We start from the raw sequence: 15386 nt of genomic DNA on the forward strand, positions 1-15386 counted from the left end.
ATGTGTTTCTGTATTATATTTTCTTAACTATGATAAAATGGTAAATCAGTATATCAGAGTTTCCTCTGGCTGTTTCTGAAAGGAATATTGTTTTGTTTTTTTTAACTTGGAGCTCAGTTAACTTGGTTTTTTCCTCAGTACAGAATGGAAAACCTTCAAAACAGCCAAAAAAAAAGTTTATTTCCTGCCACCAATATGTTTATCTTTTTTTTTTTTGTCTGTTATGCTAATCAACAAATACAGGTGGAAAAAGGACTGCAAGGCAGCCTAATACCACTAAAGACTAGAAGAAACATATTGTGTGTGACAGTAGTCAGCAGTCTTTCCCGCGTGGTTTGCTGGGCTGTATTTTTCTTTTTGAAATTAGAACGTTGCACTGCAGGAGGTTCTTTGCAACACCCAGGATATCCCATCACTCGAAACATCAGGATATCATTGATCCACATATGTCTGTGGATCAAACGATGTATATGATCTACCTAGCAGAGGAAGGTTTGGAGGCTGAGAGCTGATCCTGTAGCATTTGTACGCCCAGGGAAGCATCCAAAATTCTCTGCATCTCACTAGAAACAATGAGAAAACAAGCAGTATCTTTTCTCTGTAAGGTACAGCAACTACACTGAAAAGGTCATTTTCTATTAATGCATTTAAAATCCATCCCTGTGCTCCCTCCGACACCTGTGAGATAGACTGATAGCTCCTGGCTTAGGAGAACCAAAGGTCTGAAGTCAGGGCAGCACTCAGCATAAGTGCTTGAAACCGCTGAAAACATGGTATCTCTTCACTGCCAAATATTACTTAATCTTCTCTAAACAGCAGTCTCCTCACTCTCAGAAAAGCCTTGTGAAAAGCCATTCAGAGAGAAGATGCTGTCCTAGCAACAGCTAGAATTTGCCTAGCCACCAGACAAGCTCCGCTTGCACATCCTACCTCCCACAGCCAACATTTACAACGGCCTGGGGAAGCCATTCTCTAGCTGCTCTCTTCTTCTCTTCATCAGTAGAGAGCTCCCTAACTCCAAAAGAACAAGGATTGCCCCGCTGAAAGTTTGGATGACCGGAAAGAGTTCTCTACTCTTTTCCAGCAAAATCTCACAACACTTAGTGGTGACGTTTTTGTTTAACAGAAGATCAATAGATCCTAGAAAAAAGTCTTTCAACACTGAGATTTTTGTGAAGAATTTCACACAAAAAATGTATTTCTCTTTCTAAGATATTTTTATCTGCTATTTTTATTTGCACCATAAAACAATCTAGTTTAACACTTTAGCTTAAAAACTAAAGCAGAACATCTCAAAGACATGTCACTGGGCTGGACAAGAGCTGGAAATAATGACATAATTGGCATACTGTTGCTGAAAAATCATATGCCAAGGCTGGGCAGAAAGGAATCTCATGAAGCTGCAAAAGACTTCTGGCTAGTCTGTTCCTCCCATTATATCCAAACCAACCTCAGTAAAGGCTAACTTTGTTTTCTAGCAATGCCCTGCACTTAAGAGTGTGTAGCTGTCTCTGTAGTTTTCATAGGCTAAAACAGACAAATGTGAAGCTGGACTTGAAACAATAACTTTTTCCTACTTCTCAGAAAGGACCTTTTGATTAGCTTTTGTTCTTTGACTTCAAGCTCAGTGTAGCAGATCACAGTGCCTAAGATGTGGTATTAGCCCAAAAAGAGTTTGCAGGCTTTACAGCTTGGACAAAGAATTATCTAAACCTAAGCCCAAAAGGCATAAAAACGAGCTTTATAACATAATGTGAAAACAAACTGGGGAGAAGCGGAGGATAGTTTCAGAAAGCTGTGAAGGACACTCAGGAGGCTAATGGTGATTTTGTGATTATATTGCATCTCTGTTTTAACAGGGTGGCTAAGAACAGTTTTCATAGCTCAGCAAGGGAGGCAGAACAATATCAAAAGGAAATAATAATTACTGGAAGGATTAACTCAGTTTGCATTTTTGGATCTTAAATAAGGAACAGCAGGTGTTCCCTTATTACTGCAAAAGTAGGAAAAAGAAGGAAAATATTTTTTGTCTATTGCAGCATATTGCTTTGAGGTATATTTATCTTACTTAATACAAAAGTCTTTCTCATACAGAACAATGTTAGCAATACAATGACAAAACCGGTGCTCTATTTCATTAACTATCAAACCAAACTAAAAATGACAGGGCAGAAAAGTACATCAGCTGTAGAACTTATCTAAAAGTTTCCAAACATCAAAGAACTGGAATTAAAATAATTTAAAAAAAAAGAAAGAAAGAGTGAAAATGACGAGAAAGTGGAAATAAACTTAAAAGCAAGAAAATATTGCCAGATAGAATTAGGAGGCTAAAAAGCACAGTTTAATTCGTATTTCAATTTGAGTCAGATAAACAAACTGTGGGGTAGATTTGGTTAACATATCTAAACCAAACATTTTCAAAATAGATAAAGGAGAAAAGGATTAATTAAATACAAAATACAAACTTTTATATTATGATATGACATTATGAAGAAAATATTTATGGGCATATAAAATTTGGGAAATAAATTTCAGATTTATCAGCTATGCTTAGTTATCATTAAAGCCTTAAAAACTTGTATATTAGGCTGCCACCAATTCTAGTAATGCGTTCTAAGAAAGCTTCCTTACATTTAAAAGAAAAATGCTTTTGTCTTAATTACGGAATGAATGAAAGTAACTTATGTGTCTACATTGCAGTTAATTACCATGTCAGAAAATAGGGTACAACATTTGTAAGTATAAGACTATTATAGAATTTTATACTCTTGTGTCAAGGTCTGTGACAGAGATCATAGCAAAAGGGTGTAGGAGAAAAAATTATTATAGATAGAAAGCATCTTCCATTATTTATAGCAGAAACTATTAATACGCAAAACTGAAAAAAGAACCCTGATGGACTGAATACAAGTGAAATATGTAATCCCAGAAATCAAAGAGTTTTTTAGGTTGGAAACGACCTTTAAGATCATTGAGCCCAACCGTAAACCTAACACTGTGAGGTCCACCACTAAACCATGTCCCTCAGGGCCAAATCTCCAGTAAACTTTCCTTGGTTGCATACTGCTAGGTTTCCTGACAGACAAAGAATTCCAGATTGGAAAATACAGAAAGTTGACAGCCTCTAGAACTGAGGCGGTGATTTAAGAAGAGACTTCAGATTTTTGGGAACATTTTTTATGGAGTTCAAATTTCCAGTGGTTAAAAACAAAACTGTCCAATTGCCTTACAAATCCTACCCTGTCCGTTCAGACTGTTTCATTTACTTATGAAAATACACAAGTTGATAAGAGTCAATGTTGAAATTAAGGGAGCTAAAGACAAGGTCAAACTGCTCAGGTGAGAGACAATTACAGTGTAAACAAGTTTTCTGGTTATTGGGGTGGAAAATAACTTATTTGGGAACAGAAAGAAGAAAGTCCTCGTTTCTGTGATACAAAAGTAGACTCCTACTTACAAGTGTCCCTTGTTGCTGGACACTTCAGGTGAATGCTGACTGCCCAAGGGAATAGGCCAACATATAACACTGCGATTTTCCTGAGGACAACCTGAAAACAGTCATGCTACACTTTTATTGTATTTGTCAGATTCTTTTAAGCGAGGAAACTGAAAGAGAAAGCCTGGTAGTACTCATCAGTGAAGCAACAGATGCCTTCGTTCTTTCATCTTTTCTCCAAAAGTTTCTGTTTTATAAAGATACAGTACTAGTATCTATCAAAAAAAACTTCACGTAGAGAAAGTACAATAAAAGCCCATCTACTACAAGATCTTGAAGAGTAAGAACTTGAAGTGTACAGTATAATATAGTACTGTATACACATGATGTATCATTTATACAGTATAATTTTCATTTTTAAGAGTTTAAAATTAAGTCAAAGGATGTTCCATGAAATACTGTATTAAGATAATCAGTTCTAGACCCTGATAAATGTATTAACACTCAACCTTCTTTTGTACTGAAAAGGTGTAGGCATCTTAGGACCCCACCAGTGCTCATCTGCAGATAGTGTGTGATACAAACAGGCATTTCTGATAAACAAAGCAGTTTCCTGGGATCAAACGCAGACAAATAAAAGCCAGTGTTATTCTTCAAAACCGTTGTGTTAGAAACCAAACCCCAGAGAGTAAAGCAGCTTTGCTCTTCTTTAACCAAAGGAGAAAAAAATCAAGACAACTGTTCTGTTTCTACAAACACCCTGTAGTTGTTATTCATGCCAAATTTTGATTGAGTCAAAGGAAACTCAGAAAATGATTTAGTTAAAAAAACAATGTTTATTGCTAGCACAAGTTTCTGACCTTTGCGGAGTAATAATCTTTTGTTTTTTCCTGTTGCAGGGAAGCTTATAGTATATATATACAACAGCAAATTCAGCAACAGCTCAACATAGGCTTACATTAGGCAGTAAGTAACGTAGTTTAAGGTAATCAATTTAACTAGTTCATGAAATTAAGCAGAACTGTGCTCAAGAGAGATCAGGTCCCCTAATGTGCACACTGCTTACTACTGCTGCTCTTCCCCTTCCAGAAAGTTCTTGCCTGCTAAGTTTGGTGGATAAGTCCCCTACTTTTTGTCCCTTCCCCTCACATGTTTTACCGTGACAGGATACTGTGGAGCTCCACTACCAGGCTGAACTTGAAGTTGTTCTTTTCCTTTGAATATCCTCCCAGAAATTTTTGCTTTGTATTGGCTGATATCAGTAGCAAACTTTTCTCTTCCACACCTTTCCCACCATCTCAGCATTAGCTCACTCCAGCTAAGTCGAAACACTGTGAAACATCCAAAATTAATTTGACAATCTTTTCCTCTTTTCCACTCTTCAGTGCTTGGTCCCAGGTGTCACTGCCCACTAGGTTTAGCATCAGGAATGTTTCTGATTCTGCTTTCCCAGCCTTGCTGTTTAATGAGGAAGCTAGAAAAAAGTAAGAGTGTTACGCTTGGCCAGCAAAAACCCTGCCTTCTTCATTCTTATGCCCACATTCAGAAGTGACTGTGCAAAGACAGTTCTGGTAGGATAAGACCTATTTTCTTTGAGCATCTATGAGCGAGATCATAATTCCTTACTATTTTTTTTCCAAAGATTTTCTCAGTCATTTTCTAATTCAGCCAGGTGCCACATTTCATTCCAGGATGAACTTTCTACATTCACTGGACAGCATGTTACTCAAGGTTCATGAAAAACTGCATTCCCACATTACTGCTGCCTCCGTAACCCACATCCACACACCCACATCAAGGAATTCTTTCACTTTCATGCCGGATGCTACCAGTGACCCAGTGGATGTCACATGGGAGCCCAATGTGAGGACATAGACCCCTTCTCCCTTATTCTATGGGAAAGTGTCAGAGGGGAGTCAGTGCAACCAGCCTCATGATCTCCCTGGCAGAAGTGAAAGGCTTATCTTTTGAACTCTACTGGAAGTGAAGCCAATATTGAGGACTAGAGTCAGTTTAATATCTCTGTACATTTGAACATCATTTGTCTGTGTGAAAGCTAAGCATTTACTTTCCAGTGTGCTGCTTCTTCCACCATTCAGCTTCTCCAGTCCTTCAGAACTCAGCTCTCTGAAAGCCTACTCTTTTGGCACAGAAAACCCAACAGAACAGCTGAAGGAGTAGAGCCTTACCCTTTCACTGCAAGAAACATCTGTAGGCAGGGATAGGAGGCAATGGTGTTGAGATTCAGAAAATAATCTTGTTTTCTCAGAGTTTATTTCATGTTCATAGTTTTCCATGGTCGTGGATAGGATTCTCTAAGCTTATCTTGCTTGATGCTTGGTTAGCTTTGAATTATTTATACTTAGTTACCCAAAAAGCTTATCTTGACATCCAGGCACGCTACATAACACACTTAACAACATGGGTGAAATGTTACCTCTCCTGAGCACTTACCCTTCCTAGATAACAAGCCACCAAGAAATTCCTTAACATTCTTAGAGGTAGGTGTCATGCCAACCACTTGTGTAAATTCTGGAAGGCTACAAAAGCAGCAGCAAAGACTTACATGATGTCTTTGTTTAAGACAGAGGTCCTGACAAGGATGCTTCCACCAAAGCAGAAAATTAAATCTTGGAATTGTAGAAAATATGTTTAGGAATGATCTTGAAAATTCATCTGGTCCATCTCTAAGCCATTGCTGGCAGAGGTTTTGTTGAATCTGGATGATGGTAAAGTAAAATACAATTGGTAAATACTTTAGCTGTCCCTTGAATGAGTCTTGGTTCTAATCCTGACAGTGTGAGGTAAACCAGATATTGCACAACATTTTTAGGACAGTCAAATGGGGGAACAGAGGTGCGCAGCTCCTTTTTGTGAGCAAGAAGCTAAGATGGAAGTGCCAGATTCATCCTGCTTTTCTTCAGAGTTCCCTGTAGAAAAGGGAAATCCGTGATCTGGTATTAAACTTCACCTATAATTATCATTTAGTGTCTGAATAAGTCCACATTATTTGTATACATTGTACCAAAGCTTTAAGAAGACTCAGTCAGGAAGATAATAGCTGATGGTGGTTCCAATGCTGTGTTATTACTTCTGAACCTCCTTTGCCACAGACCATGCAAACTCTTGACAACAGTCTGGCAGTTGGTACCTCTGACTGTCTGGAATTATCATATTGTTCTTCTATGTTCTCTTTTCTGTCTGTATTGTCCAACCGTCTCATACCATCCTGTAACTACAAGCTCGACACTGATCACTATTTTGTTCTGTGATTGTACAGACACTAGCAGTAGGGTTTCTGAAATGTATTGCACTACATATAATGATGACTTCACATCTGAAGTTCAGTAAATGGAAAATAAAATTGTATATAATTCAACATCGTCATAAGACAAAAAAAAAATCCAATGGTCTGGATCTTATTTATCTAAAACTTTGATATCCAGTGTAAAATAAAGCCTTCAACAGCCACGTTTTATCCATTTTTTTGACACAGAAGTGCCTTACAGCATTTTTAAGTCATAATGTGGTTAGTATTCCTACCCAATCCAGTTCTAAAAGGGAATCAGAATATTCAACTTTGTGAAGGAAAAAGTAAAATGCTACATAACCCGCCACAGAAATTGCATGAAGAAACCAAAAATCCAGCAGAAATACTAATCCCACCCTGTATTCTTTACTTTCACTAACAAAAAGTATTTAGATTCTAAACCATTTATTTCACTGTTCCGTAGGGCTATATTTTATGAAACAATTAGTTTGAAAAAGAGTATGTTATTAGCCTCGTGATTCGAGCTCTTTGTAGTTGTTATGTGAGTGCCTCAGACATTATCCGTAACAGCTTTGTGACGGCAGGCTGATGAGCACTATCATATCACTGACAATAACTGGACACTGCATACTCTATTTTGAATTGTTGCTTTAAATTGGTTTCAAGTGAAACCCTTGTGTGTCATTTTTCCCTCTGTCACTTTTATAGATCTTCAGATTCCACTGCACTTTATATAAACTCAGCCATTTAGCTAAATTTAGCTACCTGAATCCATATTAATTACAGGTATTTTTGTTAGGATCTGTATCTATTTTTTATGCTGGTAGTACAAGATCGTCTTTTCAGCAGCTGGTCATTTACTAATGACTTTTTCTGCAACTCACCAACCAAAATTGTTCATATAAGCTGAAGTCTGAAGTGAAGAGGTAGAGGAGAGGTAGAAATTAATTTAAATTACAACTTAGAATTTAAAGTTTAACTCTGGAGGATGCACATAAGATTTCCATTGAGCTCTGTAGTTATGACACTACAGCAGAATGAAGCCTTATGACTCAGGCAAAGCAGTGGGATTCAGCACTTCCTTGAAGTTAAGTAGATCCATAAGCACTACAGTGAATCAGGGACTGGCCATGTAGAAATAAGCCAATAAGCCTCATTTCCCTCATACAAGACTGGGGCACAGCATGTTGCACGGACCTCTGCAGGGAAGTATTCAAGGTCTATAGCTTCAAAGTGCTTAGTGAAAGGTTCTTTGGAAATACATATTTGCTATAAATGTAGTCACATACTATAAAAATAAAAACAAGCTCTTAAAAAGTTCGGTGAACTTGTTTCTAAAAGTAACTGTAGCAAAACTCACTTTTTAAGCCCCATATAATCAAATAAAACTGACATATCAGTTCACAGGACCAGCTTCTAGACTCTAACACTTCTGTTGTTTCTTATCCTTTTCTCAGTATCTATCTTCCACCACAATATAGGCAAATATGTTATTATTATTTGGTAGTAGTAATATCTCTCCTGACTCAACTCTTCTCTAAATGACTCTTCTACTATTTCACTTTCACCTGTTAAATGTAATTGAAGTCTTATCAGAGCACGGTTAAGCAAATCCAGCATGAAAGATACTCTTTACGGTCATCAGGCTATTGCTAACATATTTGTTACTTATGATATTTGCTGAGAATTTGAAAATAACGTTTACCAATGGTGAATATTCCTCTTGCCTTTCTGTTACCATTCTTGTGAACTTATTGTTGTTTCTGAAAAGAGGGACATGAGGAAAGATGTTCTGCTTTGCTCTACAGATGTTAGTAACGGGTATATATATTCAGGAGAGGACAGTCGTTATGAGAATAAGAACTATTTGAGGCAAAGAGAGTCAACATTCCTTTGCTTCAGCAATATCAGCCAAAACGAAACTGTTTTCCTTTTACCTGAGTGTTGAGTTGACTACGCAATTAGTGTTGTATCTAGCTTGAAAACACTTCTGAAATGTCTGAAAAACAGTTATTGTTCCACACCATTACAGTGTCTAGCTTTGATCAGAGGTAGTGATGTTGCTACACCAGACCCAGTTGTCTATCCAACCAATAAAAAAATCAAGAAATAAAACGTATTTTTCCATTGAAATTCTTTCGCCAGAGTATAAGCTCTAGGCAAACAAAGAACTCTGTTCACTGGATATTTCTAGCTGTTGTTGTGCTTTAACCTAGGCTAAGAAGAAAACATGAGATAAATACAGTATGGGTTTATAAGAAGTTTTTTGCGCAAGTGTAACCAGATACTTTTCCTTGAAGATGAACTTATTTTGTAGATGGTAGAGTTGGCTTAGATTTCATTTTTCTCAGTTTCAGTGAAGTGATATATAAGAAAGTATAAGCAAAGCTGAACAAGACGAGGATTAATTGGCAAAATACAAGGTGGGTAACACAAGAAAAAATGTTCTTTTGAAATGGGAATTGTGAGGCTGACAGGGGGTTAGCAGCAAAGAAGATGAAGTCTGGAAATGATCCAGATGAATATTTACACAAAATATTCAGTGGACTTTATAACTGACATGGAGCTGATGAGAGTGGTAATAATACAAAACATTGGTAAAGTAGTGGAGAATAAGAGCATCACAAGGAAAGAAGTGAGCGATCATCTTTGAGAATAAGAATAATAGAAATGGACCAAAATTCAGCCATGCAAAATGCCAGGTCATGTAGATAGGAACACCAAAAATTTCTGCTGTACATTGGGAGCTCATCAGAGGAAACTTCTGAACAGGGCATAGGTGGGCTAACTGAACACAGGGTGACTGAACTATCCACATGATATATCCCTGAAAAGGGCATATGTAAGATATAGGCTGTACCGGGAAAGTTATTTCCAGTAGACATCAGGAAGTACTGTTTCCAGCATGAGGTCCTGGTGAAAACTCACCTGCAATTCTGTACATAATTTGGGTTATCTGTGTGTAACCAAGACAAGTTCAAATGCATGGAATGAAAAAACAGTGGAAATAAGAGAAAACCGGAACAGGTTTTCTTACAAAACAAAGAGTGAGAGGGGACATTTTTACTGTCTATCAATGCACTGGAGTAATCAGGGAGGGTGGAGAGCTGTTTAACAAAAAAGTTGAAATAAACATAAATCTTATAAACAAGTTGAGAATTATTTTATCAGGAAAGCGGATGTTTCTAACCATTCAAAGAGTGAAGTTCTGGAAGATCCTTCTAACAAAAATAGAACACAAAAAAATATAGCTAGATTTAAAACAGTATGTATTCTGGCCTTTAAAAATATCATTGTAGGATAATGATATGTTATGCTGTCTGTGATAACTGAAGATTTACAGCATGCAGTCCAGCCTTCTGGCTGGATCATTTTTTATTATCCTAAGCGTGGTGGGAAGTCTACATAAAGCTTATAGTGTATAGATCTACTCAATGGATCAACACCTATTCTCACTAGACAGAAGCATGAGTTTTAACTCTAGAGCAGACGCTCTATAGGCTTGTCAGGCAGTACCTGGGTGCTCTTCACATACTATTTCCATGTATTTCTTTGTTAAGTGATACACTGAATAAGTAACTTTTTCTATGATTTACCAAGTGACAATAAATGGTTTTAAATCTCTTCTTCCAAAATTCATGTTTTATTCTACATCCATCATTAACACATACGAACATAAAACGACAATACTTTTTTCTGCTTGTTTTTCTCATTTTAAGAGGCGGCTGCGACATTACACACAATACACTAAATAGCTTAGTTTCTACTATGCCTACACATTCATACATAACTCATTTATTCCAGTTCTCTTTGAATTGATGAGCATTGTCATTCTTGAGCAAAAATATACCCTCTCAAGAAACAAGTCTACTTCTTCCTGCTATACTTTCTCATTTGCCTTTTTTTTTATATTTCATATTGAGTCCAATATTGTGGAAAACAGCGACTCTTGTAGCTACTAGTGGGAATATGAAATAAAGCTTGATTTTGGATTAAACCTTGTAAGATACATTTTGAAAGAGGAGATATTTTCCTATATTATTTAGGTACTTGGGAAAATGCCATCCTGAATAATAATTTGTAAGTAGTATAGGAAATAGATTATTGTTTCAAAAGCAATGGACTCTTCTGACCTAGATGGTTGTGCTAAGCATAACATCTTAAGAGGGAAAAAAAAAAAAGATTATATTAGGAACATTCTTAATGGGGGGAAAAAAAAATACAAAACAAACCAACAAAGGCAAAGAACAAAGAATGGCCTAATAGAAATCCATGAATACTTTACGGTTTGTTTTTTTTTTTATCAGGTATTAATAATGGCTACATTACAGAAATGTTTTCCTCAGGGAAAAAGAACTACGTGGCATGAAGTCTTCTCTGCAGTAACTTACTATGGAACTTCGTTCATTTTGTTCAAAAACTGACCACAACCTTGTCTCATGGAAAAAAAAAAAAGTGGTAATAATTTGTGGAAACTGCTAAGTCAAGAGAGCCCAATAAAAACTCTTACAAAGGCAAAGGCATGGCTATTTTTTTACCTTAGGGTGTCTAGACAAGATCAACTCCATGCTTTCACTCTTGGGTATTTCTTGGTGAGTTGCCTCAAGGTTTGCAAGACTAATTGTGCATGATCAAGATTTTACCTTGGGGGGGTGGGAGGGGTGGGTTCCTTCCCTCTCATTTGTTTACATAGCATGACCTACGGTAAGTGACTGAAATTTTATATCAGTACAAGAAAATCACAGCTATTGAACCACAATACACAAATAGTAAACAATCTGCCCCATTCTCCACACAAACAATGGAGTCTTGTAAACCAAACCTCATCAAATACCTCTTCAAGCTTTGTCAAGGAATAGGAAATGATAATTATGTCTTAAATGCAAGTAGATGTATACTCACCTTTTTAAGCACTTCACATGCATTTAATATATTCCCTCTCTATTAGCAAATCAAGTTATCTCCATGTGTCCTGAACACATAGGGAAGAGCATACATGTTTTTCATTTGTTACGAGCCTGAGAAAGCCGAAACAATGTGATTGTGTATTGAGACAAAATCACCTCCTAATAAAATACATTGGGAACTACTGGGAAAGGAACATACTCAAAATTAAGCACCAATTGTCCAGATAGGCAACAACATCTATCCCATAAGTAACATTAAAAATACTTCTGGTGATAATATACAAATATTTGCTTCCTAAGAGTGCGGTGTTCTCTTTGCCTCAAAAGCCAAGATGATTGTAGCTGAAATGCAGTCACATAATTCCAGTTAAATATGATCTACATATGAAAATGACAGGGAAATGCATAAATAGTGATGAAACACCATATTTTATGCAAACTTTTCCATTGCCTTCCAAAAACTTTACAAGATACATTTTCTTATGACGTATTTTCTAGGCAGGGAGAAGAATCTCAGAGTAATACAAAAAGCTAAAAAAAAGTTTCAGAAAGTAAAGGGGATGGAAGAAGTATATTGACTGAGAAAGACATTACCATTTAAAATGGGCAGGTGGGCAGAGAGTCACCTATAAATGAAAATTTAAAAAAAGTGGGCACCCATCTCCAAAACACTGCTCATTCATAAACGGGTGGATGAAGTTACCTGCCATGTGCTTAAACCCCAAGCGACGGCATGCCAGACTTCGGCTAAAAAAGCAGATCCCCACGCAAATCGGTGCAGAACGGCTAAACAAAGGCGGGCTTCCCCATCCTCCTTCCTCGGGCAGCCCACCCCGGGGCAAAGAGACAGACAGCCCACCCCGGGGCAGACGGACAGCCCGCCCGCCCGCCGGAGGATGGGTGGCGGCGCGGTGCTGGGGATCGGTACCGCGGACAGCTCCGCACTCACCATCCTCGTTCTCGTCGAAGACGGGCGCCCGGTGGGAGTGGCTGCCCCCCATCTTAGTCCGCTGCCGGCTCCGCATCCCCCGCCGCCAGCATCCCGCGGGGCCCGCCGGCAGGCACCCCGCCTCCACAGCCCCAGCCCCAGCCCGGGCCGGCCGGGGGAGCCTCCGCAGGGCTAGCAGTCACCCTGCGACATGAAAGCGATCCGTCTGCCCCTGGCAGAGATCGCGGCTGGCTGGCGCGCACCGACTTGGCCCGTCTCTCATCGCGAAGGGGCAGGGGAGGGAGGGAGTTAGGGGAGGAGGGAGGGATGGAAGGAGGGAGGGAGGGAGGAGGCGGAGGTCCTGCTGCTGGTGGCTTTTGGTAAGCGGTAAAAGCTGGATCTACCTGGATCCTCGCGGATCCTCCCCCTCTGCTTTTCCTCCTCCCAGACCTCGGCTGGGGAGCGCGGAGCCCACGCTCCTGCCCCGGCAGCGGGGCCGGCACCCGCGCCCTGCGCTGCCCGCCGCCCCAGCCTGATGGCGGCGACGGAGCTGCTCCTACCGCCCGGAGAAGCTGGCCGGCCCCCGGCGGGGCCGGCTGCCGCCGGCAGCCGAGGGCTCCCGGGACCCGAGGTGTGTGAGGGGCTGGGGGGTGTGAGCGCTGCCTTGGGTCGAGAGTTGCCTCCCGACTGGGGGCTCGCCCCCGGCAGCGCGGAGGGACGCAGCCAGTTGACCGAACTTCACTGAGTTTACGAAGGGGAAAAGAAAGGAAAAGAGAGAAATTCCCCCCCCCCGCCCGGCTTTTTTCTTTCCGCTGGGCCCCCCACCCGGAGCGCTGGGAGACCGGAGCCGGCAGGGCTGCCCCCGGCCGACGGAGCGGGGGACGCCGGGGAGCGGGGCGCGGCGGGGCGGCCATGCCGGCCCCATACCGCCACCTGCCGTCGGGACGGGGATGTCCCCAGGGAGGGCCTGGCGGAAGGGCGGGGAGAGCTTTGGGGTTGTCTTTCTGGATGTGGAGAATGCACGTGTGTGTGTGTGTATGTATGTACACACACATATACTATCGTGTGTATCTTGAAATGACTCCACTGTGAAAGTGCACTAGGGAAAAGTACCAGAAAGGGTAAGGTATAACATGAATCACCTGCTATTCGTCGTGATTTATACCAGCACAAGAAAATCACAGCTATTGAACCACAATACACAAACAGTAAAAAAAAAAAAAAATCTGTCCCCTTCTCCACACAAACAATGGAGACTTGTAAACCAAACCTCATCAAATACTTCTTTGAGCTTTGTCAAGGAATAGGGAGTGATTGTGTCTTAAATGCAAGTAAACATGTATTCACCCTTTTAAGCACTTTACATGTATTTAATTTATTTCCTCCCTATTAGCAAAACAATACAAGTATCTCCATGTGTCCTGAACAGTAATGAGGTCTTTCTAGAGTTGCTATTTATACACAGAAATAGCTGTCCCACTCCCTTCTGAAAATGCTACCTTTAGCAACTTTTGAGGTGAGATAGAAACAATTCCTTGTGAAACTGCCTCCAGAGGGAAACAGGTAAAATAAAATAAAAAAAGTATCTATATCATTATTGATTGTATCCAAGTCAAAATCTGTTCAGTTCCTGTAGGGGAAATCCACTAATTAAAAATCAAATGGAAGCTGCCTTTTTGGCTTCTTCATTGTTACAAGGGGAGAAAAAGTAGAAGGAATAGGAGCCTGAAGCCGAGGTATATCTGTTTTCATGTATACAGGCAGAAAGGCTCTAACATTCTTCTGTAATATCTACTACACTTCTTTCAGTATAGCTGAGTTTGGAAAAGCTCAAGAACAAATTCTACATAAAGTAGGAGAACTTTCAGTCTCTTCGCCTACAATTTTTACCTGCCTTAGCTACTTGCATCACTTGTCTTTGAACACAATATAGTCCTGCTACAACCTTTCAGGGAAAGGCTGGTTAGAATTGAATGTAATGGGTAAGACCCTGTGCTGTGTGGCTGAGAGCTCAGAGCTTGCAGCATCTACAAACCCAGAGAGCTGATAAATTCAGATACAGTGATATTTTCCCATAAGAAGACATGGACAGATTGTATCACCCGCTGATATTCCTTACTTAAATTATTTGGGTTGCCACTATTTACATGTGAAAGCATTTGCAAAGTAGAGAAGCTTTCAAAGTGTTGACGCGTGACTATTCATCTAAAATGGAAAGCACCACTTGCTCTTTGTTACTCCTTTGTTTATTACTCACCCATTCAAAGATTTAGTCATCCAGTCAAAAGCAGAAATAATATCATGTTACTGAGGTTATGATCCCCCAGTCAGAAGACAGCAGTAGCATATAGAAATCATTGCCTTTCAGCTAGCAGTTATCCAACATGGTTCTTCATTTCCTTTTGCATTAGCAAAGGAGGACTACACTTAGCACATTTCAGCTGATAAGAGTTACCTTCTACCTGAGCTAAGGGTTTACATCATGTTAATGTAATTGCTTCAATTCATGCAAAAGTATTTTAAAGTGACCTTCCAAATAATGGGAAGAAGAACTAGTTTGCCAGTGAATCCCCAGGCTGATCATTTTACACACAAGAAACACATCCACAGCATACAGACGCAGGATGAGCAGAAACAGTTTGTGATTGCTTTGCATGCAGAAAATACAAATTCGTTAAAAATTACTCAAAACTGTTTTCCAGAGTTAGTCACTTTTACATCTGACTCCCTCCATGTAGGCCAAAAGTCTAATGAATCTTCTGAGATGTCTTTCATGATTTTATATGACAAGACCCACCATGAACCCAAACAGTTCCAACAACTTACAGAGCAATGAGTTGTCTC

The 15386-nt window shown here is 39.6% G+C and overlaps 1 protein-coding gene across 1 annotated transcript in view; it reads right to left on the minus strand.

Moving 5' to 3' along the window:
• STK32B (serine/threonine kinase 32B) overlaps positions 1-12828 on the minus strand; it is a 173505-nt gene extending 160677 nt beyond the window's left edge. Inside the window, exon 1 of the mRNA XM_074589075.1 lies at positions 12564-12828. Coding sequence (XP_074445176.1) covers positions 12564-12639 — 76 coding nt within the window. The 5' untranslated portion in view covers positions 12640-12828. The remainder of the gene's footprint in view (positions 1-12563) is intronic.
• Between the last annotated feature and the right edge of the window lie 2558 nt (positions 12829-15386).

Source organism: Larus michahellis, chromosome 5 (assembly GCF_964199755.1).
Source record: "Larus michahellis chromosome 5, bLarMic1.1, whole genome shotgun sequence".
NCBI lineage: Eukaryota > Metazoa > Chordata > Aves > Charadriiformes > Laridae > Larus > Larus michahellis.